The sequence below is a fragment of the Monodelphis domestica genome, chromosome 2, assembly GCF_027887165.1.
Source record: "Monodelphis domestica isolate mMonDom1 chromosome 2, mMonDom1.pri, whole genome shotgun sequence".
Classification (NCBI taxonomy): Eukaryota; Metazoa; Chordata; class Mammalia; order Didelphimorphia; family Didelphidae; genus Monodelphis; species Monodelphis domestica.
Window position 1 is genome coordinate 279562444 of NC_077228.1, and position 20221 is coordinate 279582664.

General features: G+C 35.3%; 1 protein-coding gene across 7 annotated transcripts in view; it reads right to left on the minus strand.

Annotated features, from left to right (window-relative positions):
- KIF6 (kinesin family member 6) overlaps positions 1-20221 on the minus strand; it is a 495811-nt gene that overhangs the window by 316089 nt on the left and 159501 nt on the right. For 6 of the 7 annotated variants that reach the window (XM_056818172.1, XM_056818171.1, XM_007483836.2 and 3 more), the window contains 4 exons: positions 16494-16700; positions 8010-8153; positions 6187-6273; positions 3836-3939 (listed from right to left, as the gene is read on the minus strand). In XM_056818172.1, coding sequence (XP_056674150.1) covers positions 3836-3939; positions 6187-6273; positions 8010-8153; positions 16494-16700 — 542 coding nt within the window. The remainder of the gene's footprint in view (positions 1-3835; positions 3940-6186; positions 6274-8009; positions 8154-16493; positions 16701-20221) is intronic. The other variant, XM_056818176.1, reaches the window with a different exon arrangement.

Here is a 20221-nt window from a genome sequence, read left to right on the forward strand (position 1 = left end):
TTTGTACCCCAAAGAGATCATAAGGAAAAAGACTTGTATAATAATATTCATAGCTGAGCTCTTTGTGGTGGCAAAAAAATTGGAAAGTGAGGGGATGCCCTTCAATTGGGGAATGGCTGAACAAACTATAGTATATGTTGGTGATGGAATACTATTGTGCACAAAGGAATAATAAATTGGAGGAATTCCATGGAGACTGGAACAACCTCCAGGAAGTGATGCAGAGTGAAAGGAGGAGAACCAGGAGAACATTGTACACAGAGACTGAGACACTGTGGTTCAATCGAACATAATGGACTTCTTCATTAATGGCAATACAATGTCCCTGAACAATCTACAGGAATCTATGAGAAAAAACATTATCCTCAAGCAGAGGACAAACTGTGGGAGTAAAAACACCAAAGAAAAGCAATTGTTTGACTACCGGGATGGAGGGGATATGATTGAGGAGAGACAGTAAATGAGCACCTTAATACAAATACCAACAACAAGGAAATGGGTTCGGAGCAAGGACACATACGATACCCAGTGGAATCGCGCGTTGACTAGGAGAAGGGTAGCAGCAGGAGGGGTGGGGGGAAGAAAATGTTATCTGTTTCCAGTGAATAATGTATGAAAATTACTAAATAAAATAATTTAAAAAAAAGAACAAAACAAATAAAATAAAATAAAATAAAAATTATTTGCCAAGGTTGAAAGAATGGCTATGTCTGTAAAAATTGTGACAAATATCCATCAGTTTATAGGTTTTTGTTCATACAACTTATATGAAATATGATAGTGGATTTGTTTGCTATTATAACTAAAAGAAAATTTCGGGGACTTTGTAACTTCTTTGAATGTGCATTATCTATTGTATTACTGTTTTATTCTGAAAATCATTTGTACTCACACAGTGGTTAAGTTAAAAAGGAAATTGATCTCATTTTTGGGGTGATAAACCTTTGTACTATACATTTCCTTAGCTGACACAGCATTTCAATGATTGTAAGCTATAGATTTTTGGATTTTAAAACTCTTTTATTATTGTTTTTGCTTGCATGTGCAAAATACTATTTCAGTTTTATTTTTTCTATTCTTTTTGTATTTGAAGCACATGTCAACAGTATTGAGAATATTTTTCTTTAACTTTTTTGATTTTTCAGTAAAATAAGTTTAAAATACATTTGCCCTAATGTTAATGCATACCCCAAAAGCCTTAGACTATAAAAAATGATGCACTGATTGTTTAAAAAATTAATTGTGAGACTTTGCTTAATGATTTTGTCTGATTCTAGGAGAAACGAATACAAAAAGAGCCATTGCGCAGTGCCAAAGAAGCACAAAGACTTAACCTGAATAGTGCCAAAAAGAGCATACAGGTTAAAAGAAAGAAACCAATCCAGGTAGGATTGATGGACTTCTAAGCCAATACTAAAGGACTTAAACCTAGTGTGAGACTCGAGGTTGCAATGCTTAACATATGTTAAGATGTAGGACTTCTTGTACCACAGTCTTTGTGAACTATTCACAGACAAGTGCCAAAGTTTGGCTATCATCCTGGCTCCCCCTATCCCTGAGGGAGAAGGTAAAATCAGACCAAGAAATGACAGTTCCCTATCACACAAAAAATCTAATCCTTTTTGTTCTCTTAGAGTATGGCAATTTCCTGTAGTCTTGGCTACAAATGGGTAAGTGAAATATTACTGCATTTGTCCTATAGACTTGTGAGATAGAAATTACTTTAATTTGCCCCTCATTCAAGGCTCTGTTATAGGTTTATTTTCTTATATTTAGAATTTTTACACATAAGACATTGATAGTCTATATTTCATCCACAAATTATTTTCTCTTTTATTTAGATTTTTAAAAATGTTTTTTATTTCTCTTGCCAATTGATTCATATACCTCAAAACTCAGTCATGCATTCCTAAGTGATCCCTGTGTTTTTCAACACCCTCTTCGGGGGGTGGTGGTGGAGGGGAATATATTATTATTATTCTCAATTGTGAAGTTTAAATTTTTTTTGAGAGTAATTTTAGGATGAGGATGAGGATGAGAGGACTACCTCTCTGAATCCAGAAAGTGAACTGTTTGGAGAAGGCACTATGAAGATGCCTCCACAGACCACAAACTGCACCAGAAGATCCAGAGTGAAATTTGGGATGTGGTGATTTGAACTGTATGGGATTGAATGCATTTGTTTTGTATGTATGCTCTTATACCGATGGGGACTGCCTGCTAACTGGCTTTTTGTCAATGCATCTATCATTGGCTTTGTTCTCTTTTCCTTTTATCCCAAAATTATTGTAATTTCAAAGTTGGTTATGTTTACAAGATCCATTGGAGAGAGTGGAGTCTTCCACAGATCTTGGGGGGAAATGTATAATTGAAAATCTGTTACCCTGAAAAAGAACTACATTTCCCAGGAGACCACTGACTTTCTGTCATTACATACTTCCTATAGATAGGGGATATTAGGCGGGGATGTAGAAGGTCCCAGCTCTTTACTTCCTTTCCCAAGCTTGGTGGTGCTAAGGTGGCTGTTTGAACTGGCTGATCAGCCATGGGCACATGGTCTTTATTTTGTATCTTCTTGATTTCTTGATTTCTAATGATCATTAATAAATCTTTTAAAATATAATATTTTTATTATTGAGATTTAATTTTAACTTTTATAATGTCCTCTTCTGATGGCTTGTAGGACTCAGCATTGTGAGCTATTTTGCCAGGGGCTAGGGTCTTTATCACTGCACAGGCATTATGGATTTCAGGGATTCATTGTGGCCTGATGCCAACACTTGGGACTTCAAAAGGTGAGTGGGGTGCTCTACTGTTTGCTTAGGCAGGGTCATAAGATCTCAAAATTGGCCTATGCCTAGGCATAGAACTTGGTATAGTAGGTGAGAGATAGTGAGCTGGCACTCCTCTGGGTGCAATTTTATTTCTGGTTCCCTCTTATCAATGAAAATCAGTTCTCTCTACTTACTTTCAGGTTGTTTTCCATAGGAGAGCCCTCTCACTCTGTTTTCTTTTTGGTTCTGTACTTCAGTTGTTTTGAGGTGGTTGTTTAATTTTGGTTTGGTAGAATTCTCAGGAACAGTTCCAGCTTTTGCTGCTACTAAGCCACCATCTTGGCTCCACCCTATCAGATTTCTATTTCTTACTTGGAGCTAGAGAACTCCATTGCCACTCATAGCTAGCACATTATTAGCACTCAACAAATGTTTAGTTATAACAAAAGAAAAAGAGTAAGAATGCCTACTACTATAGTTCTTGATTGGTGAGAGTAAGAGAGCTCTATGATGTAACTGTAGGGTTAAAAATCTAAAGAATATGAAAGAGAGAGCCCTGGTGTAAAGCCCTGAATACATGCTTTCATGATGGCTTAAAGCATCTGAATGAGAACATATAGGTCTATTTATTAAAAGGAAAAGCTTTCTTTGGCATGGGATAAATTAGTGTTCCAGCAAAAGCAAGATGCTGTTTAATACAAAGGACATTTCTCTAATTCCTTTCAGATCTCAGCTCCACAGCTTAGAAGTGTTTGGTCTGTCTATTTCTAAATGGCATGACTATTATACAATCCCCTGTCTTCATCTGGCTTTAGAATGATATTCTCATACTCTAGGTTGTCTGTACTTTACTCCTTCAAAGTTGAGAAAGCAAAAACACTGCCAGTCTCATCCAGCTATTCATGGAAAGCTGGCATTCTGAACTGGTGCCTAAATGCACTTTCAGATTATCCCTAGGGACCTTGGTGCTTTGAGGTGAATTTATAACATTAAGGCCAAGAAAGAGGTTAACATTAACTTTCACACTTAACAGAAAGAAAAAAGTAAAATCTACAGCTTACTTATCGAGCTCCATTTGTGAGAGCTGTTGTGTTCGCTGTTCTCCAGTGACAATGGCCAGTTCATCCTTCAATTCCTGGATTTCCTTTTTCAAACGCCCAATAATCTACAGATTACAAAGCAAGACAATCAATTAAAAAGTCAAACCTTCTTGAAGTCTCAGGTTTTGAACTTGGAAGCAAAGGATAGTACTTTGAATAAAGACAAACTTGAAATTTTCCCAATCCTAAAGCTAAAATGATTTTTTAAATGTAATGGGATTTTAATTTTTGTTCCTTTTGAAAATGTACTAAGTCATAAGCAGTGAAAAATTGTAGTTAAGAGACAGAAGAGAAATTATTTGGCTCATTAGTTCTATCTGTTACTCTACAAAATTTGCCTTAAAATTATATATTTTTAAACTTTATTAAGTGAGTGGAAGTCAAACGCAGTTGCAATATTAGGTAGGCCAGCAAAATAAAATATATAAAAATCAAACCCAAATGTTTATAATTATTAGGATGTAAACAGTCCTTTCTCTAGTAAGTCACAGTAGTTATAGCTGATATGTCTTGGGGCAGTCATGATGCTTCCTGCTAATGTCACCTACTGTGACTAGTGTCTGATTCCAGCTCTGCTCTCTGTACATTAGTTAACTAGTATATCCTGAGGTTGCAAGGGTGGAAGATGACTGAAGGCAGTTTCTCTACAACTTCAGATCTAATTACCCTACTGTTGATTTCAGTATGCTTTATAGAATAGATAATAATCCTCTCATGCATATAAAATAAAGGTTTGAGATCTCTTTGGGTTACGAGAGATTTTATTTTCAGTTCCTGAATTGTCTCTTAATAGACAGATAGAATGTAATTAAGTTGATCATTCTGGGCTTTTCCTCACTTGAAAAAGGATAATACTTATTTGATCTGTCTCAGATTTGTGGTGGTGAAAGCCTATATCATCAAATGCTAAATGAATGCCGGCTATTAATAGTAATAATGGCATTATCAGTAGCAAACATTAACAATATTTACTTGGCTTCATTTATTTGTTTTATTACAGAATTTGGATACTTGAATACTTGAAGTATCTATGATGTTAAGGGTTTAAGCCTTCTCTCTACTGAAACAATGTCCTTAGCAGACAGTTTTTGAAATTTGTTGTTACCTAAAATTCTGTTGGCCTGTGGCCAACCCAGTGATACACCTGTCTCAGTTAGATAGAGGCTGAGCTTCCATCATTAGACATAGAGTTCATGAACCACTGGGTCTATACTTGAAGTCTTTTCATTTCAGTATGTCATGCCAGAGCATGAGTCCTGCTCACAGTGCCTTCAAGGACAGAATATAACTTCCATATTAGCATAAAATATCATGTAGGATTTTAGAGGTGGGTTTCAATTGACTTTCTCCCCTCACTCCATTCCCACTTTATAGTAGAACAAGTCTAATCTTTCTTTGTGTGACAGCCCTCCAGGTATGTTAAGATAGTTATAATGTCCTGCTAAACTTTCTCTTCTCCAGGTAAACTAACAATTTCTTTAATCAATCTGTTTATTTTATGATCTCCACTCAATATCTTCTTAAAATGAGCATTATGCTCTAGGTATGGCATGACACGGGCATATGGTTATCTGGAAAGACTCATCATCAATGGGTTGATATAATTTGAATTTACAGGATATAATTACAGAAATCTGAATGAGAGATCTCACACTGTTTGTGATGTGTGTATGATTTAAGGATCCACATTATTCCTAAGAAATGAAGGAGTTAGGTAAAAGTAGAGAGGATAGCTTACAGATGAATAGCATTTCTATCTAAGGTTTGGTCATCTGATGCAAGTAAAAAAATAAAAAATACAATAATGAATGTTCAACATTCACTAATGTTTTATAGAATACTACTATCCAAATGCATTAAAGAAAAATCTAGGTGAGTTATATAGCCAAGTTCTGTTGCTTACAACTTTTTTTTTTATGAAAAAGGTTTTTTAAATTTAAGATATGTTACTATGTTACCAGAAGCCTTTAGCCACCAATTCCTGAAAACTTCATAAGGGAAGCCTTTACCTCCTAAAATAAATAATAAATAATAAAAAAATCTTAAAATAAATAACAGAAGAGCTATGAAAGTATGGTTCTCTTTAATAATAATAATAATAATAATAAGGATTTCCCATGATTTTATGAGCTTTTACAAAAGGAAGTTAATTATAATTATCCCCAGAAGGTTAAAGCAGATGATGTTTCTAAAAAAAGACTAAGACCTGCACATATAAACATAACTAAAAGGAATGACTCATCATGAAAAGCAGCAGCAATCTATTCATTTGTATCTTTTACCCTGAAGAAAGTCAACTAAAAGCTTCTTACCAGCCTGGGGTCAATCTCTTCATTGAGAACAGCTTCATTCTTTATGAGGGCCACTCGCTGGGCAAACCTGCAAGTTGATATAGATTCCTAGAGAAATAACATGTCTCTTTAAAATGTTATCATTTATAGGGATTTTCTCTCATTCAAACTTTATCTTTGTAAACAGCTTGCAACACACATCTAAAATATGCCTGAATGTACCATGTGGACACAATTTTATTTTACTGTCTTAATTCGTTTTCATAAGGTCTTTGATCCATAGCAGTGATCTCCTAATATTTTTGATCACTCGCCCCATTAAGAAGAAGCTTTGGAGATTGGACCCCCAGTATGTAATTTTTAAACTCATTTATAAGTTATCTGTATGTGCTCCTGTGCTAAAATTATGTACACCATGAAACTGTCAAAAAATAGGAACTAAAGAGGATGAAATAAAATGAAATTTTTTATCCTTTGTCAATAAGGAACCACTGGGGTTTATTGAGTAAGGAAGTGACATGGTCATACCTAGCACTTTAGAAAAATTAATTTGCCAGTTATACGGAGGTAAAACTAGAGAGAGTAGAGATGAGGAAGGGATGCTAATTAAGTGATGAAGGACTTAAAGAGGCTGGTGGCTGAGTGAGTAGAGAGGTGAGGACTGATGGGAGAGATGCTATATAGAGACTGGCCCTAGGATTTCATTGATATATGGAACTCCCAGATGAAGAAATTACCTCTGCCAATGTGGATGGGCACCTTTTCTTATAGTCTTGGATACTATAAGAGAATATGTAATTATAATCTTAGAGATGCTAAGACTCATAGTCTTAAATATGTACTTTATAGTCTTAGAGCATTGCCTAGAACAATGGAGTCTTATAGTCAGTGTCAGAAGAAAGACTAAGACTCTCAGGGCAGATGCCCATTTTGTCATGGCTTCCTCTCAGATACATGAGATGTGGAGGTAGAAATGAAACTAACATCCCACTTGTAGACTCAAAGATAATGCAGAGGATTTGAACCTAAATAACTGGAAGTTTGTGGTGCCTTGACATAACCAGGAAGTTTGCAAAAAGGTTCAATTTGGGGAGGAAAGAGGATATAATTAGATCTGTGATCTGTTGGAATCCATCCATGCCTTTGCATCCTGCGTGATCACCACCACACCATTTCACCCCAAATCAAAAGGACCAGCTCAGAAAGGGGAAAAACAGGTATTTGCCTAGAAGTGGAGGGAAGAGTGGGAGAGTTTAGGGAAGGGGTTATCATACTAACTATGGATAAATCTGGCCTGCTGCTCTAATCTAGCTTGCTGGCCTGCTTTTGTACGGCTTCCTAGTTTTTCTTGTTTCCAAGGGTTGCCTAAACAATGACTGGCATTAGAGTTACATGGTATGTAAATGAGTAGTTGACCACTACTAGAACATCCTAGGTGGCAAAGTGGTCTGTATGAGCAGGATCACTCTAAAGTAATGGCCCTAAACTACTTGGAGCCTTAGCGACCAGAAATAAAGGCAAAGAGGGCCTTCTCAAAGAACAACTCTCTTGGTTCTCTGAATGTATATACTAATCTAGTAGCCACCTTCTGGGAATATGGGAAGCTAAGTAAAAAAGATAGTTCTCAAAATGAGTATATGATAAATTATTATAATTTTCCATTAGGGTCATTTAGATATAGGTAAATAACCAAGAGAGGCTGATTCCCTAGGCTATTTAACCTATTTAACCTTCAGATCTGAAACCTAAAAAGCAGATAGAAACAACTATAACTCCTCAAACCCACTCTACTTGATAACAAGGTAAACCAAGTCTGAGATTACTGATAGAAAGAGGCAACATACATCTATGTTCCTTTTTTCTAATGACAGCGTAGCAATCATGGTTGTCATGCAGTTTCCTCCCAAGCTGTCCCTCAGTACACTGGTCATCATGGAGTTCCTATAGGGAATGTGGGATCGGTGTTTCTCTGCAAGGGCAATTATAACCTGTGATGAAGTATAACAGTATTGGTATTACATTAGCCATAATAAACAAATTATGGAAATAAACTAAACTGCAATCTCATAGAATATTCAAAAAATTACTGTAGCAACAATAACAAAGGTTCAAGATGATTTCTTATTCCTACTGTTCATTAAGAAAACAATAAATAATATATAAATAATAAACCATCAGTTTCTTCTGTGAAGTAAAATAAAGATTATCTGGTATATCATTTGGGCAAAAGTATAGATATTTGTATCTTCTCTTGAAGCTCAAATCATATGCTTCATGGGACATAAAGCTGACCACAGGATCCTAAAGGTTATACCAATAAATCACAATCTCTAGGAGAGGTCTAACTAAGCTGGAAAAAACATGATGGATTATAAACTGGTTAAAAACTCATTAAAATTGGTAATGGATTATAACCTATCATCCCATGACCAGCTTAGAGACTCATTATCAGATAGCTGGTCACCATATAATAAATTATTTTTGGCCACAACTACACATGAAGTAATGTGCTGTGGATTATAATCTATATTGGTAGAAAGCCTATTTGTGAGACTTAAGATTTTTAAAGTATATACATATATAAATATATATATATGTTATTTTATAATAATAACAATTAGTATTTACATAGCATCTACATCTACTATAAGCCAAGCACTATGCTAAGCATTTTACAGATATAATCTCATTTGATCATCACAACAGCTCTGGGAAATATATTTTATTTTTAGTCCCCATTTTATAATTGGAAAATTGAGGCAAAACAGAGATTAATTGATTTGTTCAAAGCTATACAGCTAGTAAGTATCTAAGGCTGGATTTGAATTCAGGTATTCTTGACTCTAGACCCTGAACTCTATCCATAAATTGCATTATTATCCACACAGGGTTCAAATATGTAGTGCTAGAAGGATCTATAGTATATATTTATATACACATATTATGCACTATATATACATATATCTGTACCTACACACACACACACACACACACACACACACACACACACAGAGAGAGAGAGAGAGAGAGAGAGAGAGAGAGAGAGAGAGAGAGAGAGAGAGAGAGAGAATATAATTTTCTTGAGGGTCTAGACTATTTTTACCTTCCTTTGTATCTCCCAGACTTAGTCCTATATTATGGCCTGGAAACTCACAAGGATGGTGAATGAAACTTATAACAAGGCCATCCAGTAACACACCTTTTTCGAGACAAGATTTTGCCTCCCTTAAAGAGGAAGGGTTGTACAGGAAATAATGGTGGCATGAAGCAAAGGGTTGGCTTAGGGAGGTGAAGAGCTATGAATTTTAACATTCATTCATTTAACAAACATTTACTGAATGTCTCCTATGGATAAAGAATACTAGTTCCTTTCAGTTCTTGAGTACCTCAGGGCATGTTTAATTTACTAGGTATATGAAAAGGTTGAAGTAGTTCTATCTTAACTGGAGAATTAGTTAAAATCAGCAATGGAAAACTAATACTGTCATTGGCTTCACCTTTGGACAATAATTTCTTCTTCAGATAATATGTTATAATTTCCAAGGACAATACAAGTTGGCACACCTTTTAGAATTATAGCATTTAAAGCTAGAGGGAATCTTTTAGAAGTCTTAGGGGGTCTTCGAGGACAGAAGTCAACTGATTCAAACCCTTCATTTTACAAACTTTTTTAATGACACAGAGGTAATAAGTAGCAGAGTGTGTAGAGTATGCCCCTGTGCTTTGAACATATGCTTATAATTAATTTACTTATTTAGAATTTTTTCCATGGTTACATGATTCATGTTCTTTTTCTCCTCTCCTCCCACCCCCCCCCCCCCCGAGCTGATGAGAAATTCCACTGGGTTATACACATATCATTGTTCAAAACCTATTTCCAAATTATTAATATTTGCAATAGAGAGATCATTTAAAGTCAAAATCTCCAATAATATACCCATCAAACAATGTGATTAATCATATGTTTTTCTTCTGCATTTCTATTCCTATAATTCTTTCTCTGGATGTGGATAGCATTCTTTCTCATAAGTCCCTCAGAATTGTCCTGGGTCATTGCATTGCTTACTAGTAGAGAAGACCATAACATTCTATTGTACCACAGTATATCAGTCTCTGTGTACAATGTTCTCCTGGTTCCGCTCCTTTCACTCTGTATCAGTTCCTGGAGGTCATTCCAGTTCACATGGAATTCCTCCAGATCATTATCCCTTTTAGCACAATAATAATATTCCATTATCATCAGATACAACAATTTGTTCAGCTATTCCCCAATTGATGTACACCCTTTCATTTTCCAATCTTTTTCTACTATAAAAAGCGCAGTTACAAATATTTTTTTACAGGTACTTTTCCCTATTGTCTCATTGGGGTACAAAGCCAGCAGTGGTATTGCGAGATCAAAGGGCAGGCAGTCTTTTAGTGCCCTTTGGGCATAGTTCCAAATTACCCTTCAGAATGGTTGGATCAATTCACAACTCCACCAGCAGTGTATTAATTGAACATGCCTATAGATTATCAGGTAAATGATAGAATTTTATTCAGAAAAATGTGAAGAGCAAAAGCTCAGGTTTTTGAATGTTCCTTGTCACATCTCAAAAGATTGGCTTGGTTCAGAACTCAGTTCAGGTGTGTGGGTTTATGAATTTAATTCAATCCTAAGCAATCTCCTATCTAAATGAATTAGATCTGTGTCTGAACTCATTGTTCAAGCCATCTGAAAGACTAAATCAAAGATAGTCTGGGAGGATACCAGATAAAACTGCACATCCTTACCCCAACTCCCCACTCAGCAGATCAACAATTTTGGGGTATTCCAAAAATAATAAATCCTTCATGGGTGAGGTGAAGGCTGGTTTCATTTCTAGGTGAGACTTAAAACCCTCCTAAATTGAAGAGAAAACAAACTGCCTTTTTAGATAGTGTGGGAGGGTGGGAGGTATCCATACTAAACAAGGAATTCTTTCCAAATTTCACTCCTATTTGGTGCTTACATTTATAAATATGATGCTGAATATTTCAGAAAACATTCTAAAGTTATCGAATTATAAACTACTTGAAGACAGCAACTATATAATATTCTTTCTGTGCCCAGTACACTGTAAACAGCAAGGAATTAATGTTTGTTGAATTTAGTTTAACTCAATTTAATCTAGAGACAATGAAACCTCATACTATACTTAAAACTTCTCAAAATTCCACTCAGAATCAATAACTGTAGTATTTAATGATTTTTTTAAATTGAAAAGCTCACAAGGGTATGGAAAGTTCCTCTCTGAAAATGGACAAAGATTAGGCGTGGTTACAATTGGCACTAACAGCATTAATTTTTCTCCCACACGTTACACATTCAATGGAAGCCAAATAGAAACTTAAACTCTTACTCTCTTAAAAAAAATCCCACATGTGGAATAAATGGTTGAAATGTACCCCTGCTTCTGATTTCTATAGAGCTACGGAGCAAAACTTTCGTTTTTACAGTGGTTTCTCACTTGATGTTTTTGCTGATAAGAATCATGGGTCACACGAGGGGCACTCTATGAAGTTCACAGAACAAGTATGCACTTCTTCATATCTTTTTCTCTCATCAACTTTAAAATTCTGGGACCATAATGTACCCTGCTATTGTGGCTTAAAATGTTTTTGAGGAAACTTTTGGAAAGAAGCAATGAATTCATAAGAAGAACTCCAAAACCAACCAGATTCTGGCAAACAAAATGCTGTTTACTTACAAACACAATAGGGTGCATTCAACTCTCAATAGAACTATATTCCACTAGCAGGTGTGAGGTCTCATAAATTTGACTAACAGAATCATTATAATTCTGTATAGAATCAATACAATAATAGAAATGCCTTAATAGGTGTATTCTTTACTACATCTGTTTCATATGAACTGGAAACTGATGATATAACTGATATAAAGAACAAAACTAAGGATTAGTGAGGCCTGCAATAGTTTATTATACTAGATTCCTAGATTTACAAGCCATAAAATGTGGTATTAACTAAAGAGATATTCATTATAAGAGTCCTTGTAGTTCATGATTAATAATTCCATGATGTCTTTTTCTTTTATCAATCTGCTATCTCTCTTTCACTTTTCCTTACTGTCCCCACTAATTCCTCATTTTATTTTCAATCTATTTGCTTCCTAGTCCTATTTCTAGTTTTCCCTCTTAACTATTATTTTATAAGCACCTGATATTTTTCATGGCTTTTTTCTCTTTCTTATATATCTTTTTCATCCTCTCTTCCATTACTTCTTGCCTTTTACACAGCCTTTTCTATCAGCATTTATATACATTTGCAAAGGAAATCATCACCATCATCAAAATTTGACATATAATTCTTAAGCACCAACAACATCTTTCTAGGGTATAAAGGGAGATAAAAGACAAATGAAATATAATTCCTGTTTTGTTTATAATTTAATCACATTCACTATATATCTAACTTAGCATCTTTGGAGGAAGAGGGTGTGTGTGTCTGTGTGTGAAGAGGAGTGAGAAGGAAAAAAGGGGTGGGAAAGTTTGATGTTTTCTTGTGGACAACCCATTGCAAAGGAAAGCCCTGAAAAACTGAGAATGAAAAGCTTACTATGTCATCCAGCATGGGAAAGGAAGTAGTTTCTCTTGGGCAGGTGTGATTGGTTGGAAGTCTATCTCAAAGTCTTTCTTATCCAATGACCATAATTTTGTATGAATAGCTAGGTAAAGGGATTATTTGTCAAGGCAAGAGTCACCACTGGAAATTAACAATAAAAGGGGCAGGTAGGTAGCTCAGTGGAGAATCAGGTCTAGAGATAGGAGGTCCTGTGTTCATATCTGGCCTCAGATACTTCCTAGCTGTGTGACTCTGGGCAAGTCACTTAGCCCCAACTGCCTAGCCTTAACTGCTCTTACGCAATGGAACCAATAATCGGTGTTGATTTTAAGACAGAAGGTAAGGGTTTTAAAAAATGAAACAAAGAAATTAGTAATAATAATAATAATGCATATTTATGTAATAGTTTTTGAATGTGCTTAATACACATTATCTTATTTGCTTCTCACAACTTTATAAAATAGGTGCATCATAATCTTCAACTCAGAGGAGTTATAGGAATTGCCTATAGTCACATAATTCATAAGTGACAGAAGTAGGATCCAACCACTCTCTCTCCTAATACCAGAGCAAGGCTCCTTCCACCACACCATCCTTCATATTGCTTCCAAAGGAGCTAAAGTAAGTGTCAAGACTGTTTTGAACTTAAAGATGAGCCAGGAGTAGGTCAGGACTACAGGTCTTCTAAAAATCTGTACTAATATGTCTCATGCCAGTCTTTTCCACTGGGTACTTTGGTGCTATTATCTGTCTCCATTCATTAGGACTACATGCCCATGTTTGGATCAAACTCCATTCTGACATTTACTCATTTGACTTTTTCAGCTCATCTCTCCTTTTCAAGGCTTTTGGAACCAGGTCAACTTCCATTCAGTACATTAACCTCAAAAGGATTTATGAGGTAGTTTAAAGGTTTACTTTCTTTATATCCTTTACCCTGATGACATCTAAATCCATGTATTTTGCTAATAGACTCTGTAGTTCCTTTAATTTTCTTCATTTTTTTTTCATCTCCTTCAGCCTCAGAAATGAATCAAGCTCTTTGAATATCCACTTCAACTTATTTGGGAAGACTACTTGTATGAGCAGGTAGGTAACACAGTGAATAGAGACCCAAGCCTAGAATCAGGAAGACCTGAGTTCAAATCTAATTTTAGACACTTACTACTGTGTAACCCTGGGCAAGTCACTTAATGCTATTTAAATCACTTTCCTCATATGTAAAATGAGCTGGAGAAGGAAAAGGTAAATCACTGCCAAGAAAATCCCTAATGGGCTCATGAAGAGGCAGACATAACTGAAACAACTGAACAACAAAAACTTGGATGAGATAAATTGCATCCTATTTTTGTGGGACAAGTTAAGAAATGAAATGTTTTTTTCCAAGAAAATGTATGTTTTGTTTAGATAGAGGAAGGTTCTCTTCATCAATCATCTCTTCTACTGTATCTTCAGTTTTTTCCTCTTTTTCCATCAAACACACATGTCTTTTCGATCCCCCTAATTCCCCCTTTCCCCCTGATTTTGCTATCTTCACTTTGCCCTACCCCAAGTTAATGGCCTCTGTCCCCTCTGTCCTTCAGAGTAAAACTTCTTGAAGGAGTAGTAGTGTGTTCTCTCTGTCTCTGTTCTATCATTTTTTCATTCTTTAACTCTCTGCAATTTGGTTTTTACCCCTAACCCTCCATTGATACAGCATTGAAACAAGAGCTAATCTCATTAAGTACAGTGGCCTTTTTTTCAGTTCTCATCCTACTTAACCTCTGCTGCATTTAACCAACTTTTCCTCTTGGAACTTTCTCCTCCCTCAGTTTCTGTGTTGTAATAGGCACAAGATAGTTAGATGGTATAGTGGAAAAAGCACTGGATATGGAGTCAAAAAGACCAGAATTCAATCTAGCTTCAGATACTTACTTTGTGTCAGTTTCTTTATCTGTAAAATGGGAAATAATAATAATGATTAATTCCAAGCCTTATTGTAAGAATCAAATGGGATAATATTTGTAAAGTGTTTTAGTAACTTAAAAAAGCTATATAAAGGCTAGTGACTTATTTTCATTATCAAATACTTTTCTTGGTTCTCTGATATGTTTAATTTGCTCTGTTTTTTCTTTGTTCTCTCACTTTTTACCCTTCTTTCTACCATTAATGTCGGCATTTCCTAAGGTTCTTATTTCTTCCCATTTTATCACTCATTCCCATGATTACAGTGATCATATCGGTACAAGTGAATTCCAAATCTTTATCAACAGCTCCATATAGCTCTCAGATCCAAACTAGCATTTCCAATTATTGCCTGGACATTTTCCCCTTGAAATCATGCCAGTATATCAAACAACTTCACTCCAATTTATCCTCCACAATCCTATCAAACTGATGTACCTAACACTTGAATAACTTGTGATATTTCTTGCTCAAAACACATCAATAGTTCCTCATTCCCTATCAAATAATTTATTTTGATAGTATCACAACAACAACAAAAAAGTTTTATCAATTGTAGGAGAGGTGACATTCTGAGCTTAGCAGTTCTGAGAGTTGGAGGTGAGTCACAACAATGAAGCTGGTTACTGGGAGAGATATAACCTGATTACTAAAGGGTTGAGGGTTGCTGGTCTTCCCTAAGTTTTATCTTCATCTGAAAGGCTCAGGTAAACTACCAGATCAGGCTACCAATAAGTTCAGCTACTGTGAATATGCACATGATATGTTCAGAAGAGTCCTCAACTCCATCCAATTTTATCCATCCTTCCAGGCCCATCACGACAAGAACATTGGTAATTTTTTACTCTGGAGTCAACACTGGACAAATCATTTTGCTTCTCTGAACTTCAATGTTCTTAACTATAAAGTAGTTAAAGGAATAATCTTTACATTTGCCTGCCTTAAAAAGTTGTTATGAAAATAGTGCAAATATGGTGATTCAGTGGAAGGAATTGCTGGGCCCCAATTCAAATCTGAGCTCAGGCACTTATTGGCTATGTGATCCTGGACTTAACGGCTTAAATTCTGTTTGCCTCAGTTTCCTCTTTTGTAAAATGGGAATTAAAATAGTACCTACTCCCAGGGTTGCTATGAGTATAAAATGAGAAAATCATTGTAAAGCATTTAGCTTGGTGTCTAATTATATAAATGTTAGCTATTGTTATTATTACTATTACTGAAATGTCATATAATATGAGCTATTATTATCTCTCCAATTAGAAGTAATTTCTGAAATACCAGAGCACCTGGATTTTTTCTCATTGTGCTTTCACATTATTCCTTGAATTATACTTATCTATAAGCATGTTTTATCTCCTAAACTAGCCTCCACATCATTTAAGGGGAAGGATTGTGTTTTATCCGTCTTTAAATTTGTTGCAGTACCTTGTGTTGCGCCTGGAACAAAGTGAACACTAAATAAATTGTGTTGGATGAAGAAATATGTAAATAGAATGTGTTGGATGGCAGATGGGTTGTAGAGAAGTACAAAAGAAGATAAATGTTGAAAGAAACTATCTACCCCAACCCACCCCCCAAATCCAAGAAACCACCAGCAGTTGAGAAGGTGATCATTTGGTCAGTTCTATTTTATGATTTCAGTGATATTCTAATAAAAAAACTGATGTAAAAGGATATACATTTGCCCACAAAAAGGATAACAAGCATTTATTAGCAATATTTGTGTTTAACAAACATTTCAAGTTACAACAAGAACCAAGTAGGAACACTATCAATTTTACCTGTTCTAAGTAGTGAAGGGAAAGGTTGATATATTTGGCTTCTGTTAGAAGCTGGCCTCCAACTCCAGTCTTTGCGACCCTCTCTGAACCAGCCAGGTCAACCAAGTGGAGTTTGGCACGACGGACAATGGCAGACCCTGGTTCCTTGCTTGAGATATGAACAGTGAAAATGCAATGGGAACGAGTAGAAGCCTGGTTCATAGGAGTCTATCAAAAGGATTTGCAAAGAAAAGCACATCAGAAAAAAAAAGGATTTTTTTAAAAAAGACAAACAACAACATTTTTAAGCAATCAAGAAGGTGAAAACAAATTTTCCTTCAAGCCTCAAGTTTAAGACTCCTTCGTGGCATTTGGTGTATTGTAGGGAATATCAAATGTGATCAATTAGATCACATGGTAGGAGAAGGATGCCAATGAGGCCACAGTCCTGGTTTGGATGCTTATGTGAATTAATAATAGCCATAACAATGATAATATATGCCCTCTATATAACACTTACACAGCACTTTACATCCATTTTCATTTTATCTCACAATCTCCTGTGAGATAGATGCCATTACTATCTCCACTTAACAGATGACAGAACTAAACCAAGACTCAGAGAATCTAAATGATTAGACTAGAGTCCTACAGCTACTAAGTGTCTAAGTTGGAATTTGAACCCAGGTCTTAAGTCCAAATCTAGAGATCTGTTACTTAGCAATTCTTCCTTTCTATGTGGTCACAGACCACACATACTCATACTCAAAAGAGGTAATATTTATGAGGTGCTTGGCACAGTGCCTGGTACCCAACAGACAGTATATAAATACTAGGTATTATTGTTACTTTTATCATTCTTATCACCAGTCAACCATTTCAATCATATCTGATGTTGATCAATAAAGGAACAAGGCAACACTAACCTTTTTCATTGCTAGGAAGACAACTCAAAGTACATCATGTACTCAGAGTGAATCAGCATCCTCTTTTATTTCTATAGGACAACATGTATCTGAATTGCATGGCAAAGACGGGAAAATCGATTTGGATCTAATCTGTCCCATAACACCTTGCCCCCAAAGTGGATCTTAATAAGTCTGAATGTGAGTCTAACAGAAACCTCAGGATACTTTTCCAGCCCCAAAGTCTATGTGCAAATGGTAATGATTCATATTCAACACAGACAAAACCAGATGATTAGCAACATTTTAACATACTTTTGGTGATAAAGAGACAGAATAGGAAGTTAAATAGGCTAAAAAATTGACCCATTACCGTAGCTACAACAAACATTGCCCAAACCATGGTAGCATGCAATTTTGCATGCAAACATGGGCCAGCAAATAACTGTGCATGCAAAACCGCAAGTTCAAATTTAGAACCTGAGTGGAGGTGCCTTGGAAGTGATCGTAAGTTATTTGCAGAACTTAAATATAGGGTTTGCCTCACTGTTCTATTCCCACTACAATACATTCTGCAGTACTGAAATGAAAGTGAAATCAACAACTGATATAAATGTAATAATGTCAAAAACTAAACCTGACAGCTGTCTTCAGCATCTAAACTGATGGGCTGGAATGTAGACCTTTAACAAACACCAGAATTCAGTATTCATTTCACTGGAATGCAAACATCAGATTTTTATATCAAACTAAATTATAATTCTTGCGAAGGTTAACTGGAGTCTGCAATTAAAATACTGAACTATTTGGTTTTATAAGTCCATGTCCACAGTTTTCTGACTTCTTAAAAATATTTCCTCCATGGAATGGAAATTGCTGTTCTCTTCAAAGCAACATTTTAGAAACTTCCAAAAATATAATTTGGGTATAGATACCTACTTGCCTTTTAGTTTGATGATATGCTGTGTGACTACCCTACATATAAGGAGATAATTAGTTTTCTCTTACATGCATACTCTTGATTGTTCTTTTAAAGGCAGAATTTTAATAAAGACATCCATTTTTAAAAATGCATGAGAACATATGGTACCATTTAGGCAGATTAATATGAATTTCAACACACATTTTATGTAAATGTGCACATGGTATTACTGAATGTAGCTTTTGGCAAAATCAAAGAAATGGCCATATCTCTGGTCATTTCATTTCAATCAAGTAACAAGTAATTAGCAAATACTTTTTAGTGAATTTGTATTCAACAGTGGTGATAGGTGTAGTTAAAGATACAGAAGAAATATGAAACATAGTTTATGCCCTCAAACAGTTGCAAAAGCAACCAGTCAGAAAACATATATTAAAAGCCACCTATGCTGCAAACAATAGGCTGGGTTCATAGAAAAGAAAAACAGGTCCTGATCTCAAGGAACTTGGATTTTATTGGAGGAAATAATATATAAGTAAATAAATTCAAAGTAATTGAGAGGGCATTAGCAGTTTTGGGATGAAGGCTTCATTCATGTAGTAGGAACCTGTATTAGAAAATCACAATTGACAAACTGCACGAAGTAGAAATGCACTAAGTTACAAAACGGATATGCAAAGAACTGCCAGATCAGAGCAAATATAGGCTGAGAAAGTGTGAGAAAGGGAAGGTGAAGATAAGGTATTAATAGTCAAGATATTTGAAAGAAAGGAGGGTGACTTTTTTCCTCCCAGGGAAAAAAAGGGAACTGTATTTAAATGTTTTTCTCATTTACAATGTAATTTGTTGTTATTCTAAACTTCTAAATATTTTCATATACAACGAAAAGGAGACTGTAAATAATAATAGGTAGAATTTATATAAGGTTTTAAGCTTGCAAAGCACTTTACAAATATTATCTCATTTGATCCTCACAACACTTGGAGGTAGGTATTATTATAATATCCATTTTACAGACAAAGAAACTGAAGAAAACTTGTTTGTTTTTTAAATTTGCCCAGAGTCACAGAGCTGTCAAATGTCTAAGTTGATTTTGAATTCAGGTCTTTCTTACTTGGGGCTCAGTAATCTCTGCACTGTACCATCTGACCTCTGAAACTGTGAGTCAAACTTTGACATTCATTACATAAGGATTATTTTTTGAAATCTCAGTCACATTGGTTCCATAGCCATCCCTCTTTTCTGTTTTGCCTTCTCAACTTCCTCCTAATATCTTTTGTGTATTTTTGAATGTTTTATGAATACTTTTTCCCCATTTCACAATTACTACCACCTCTTCCTCCTAATTTCACCCTCTCAGCCCAACAACCCACCCTTTAAATAAGTTAGAATAATCAAGAAAAAAAAATCTACGCATTGACCATGTCTGAAAATGTATTTCTCAATCTGTACCTTTAGTCTATTACCTCTCTGTCAAGAGCTAGGAAGTATGCTTCATTACTGGACCTCTAGAATTGTGGTTGATTTCTGAGTTGATCAGAGTTATCTGGATTCTGTTCACCCCATTCTACATTGGTTCATATAAATCTTCCCAGGTTTCTCTGAAATATGACCCTTTCATAATTTCCATAATAATGTTCCATTACACTAATACTCTATAAAATATTCAGTAACTATATATTTAAAGGATACATCCTCAGTTTTGAATTTTTGCCACAACTAAAGGTATTGCTATGGATATTTTGTGTATGTTATTAATTTCCCTCTTTTTGATTCTTTGATGGATATAAACCTATTACTGATATTGCTATAGATGAATTGTTTAGTGGTTTTTGGAATATAGTTCCAAATTTTTCCCCAGAATTATTTGACCATTTAACAAACATACTAATAGTAAATCTTTCATCATATTGTCCAATCTG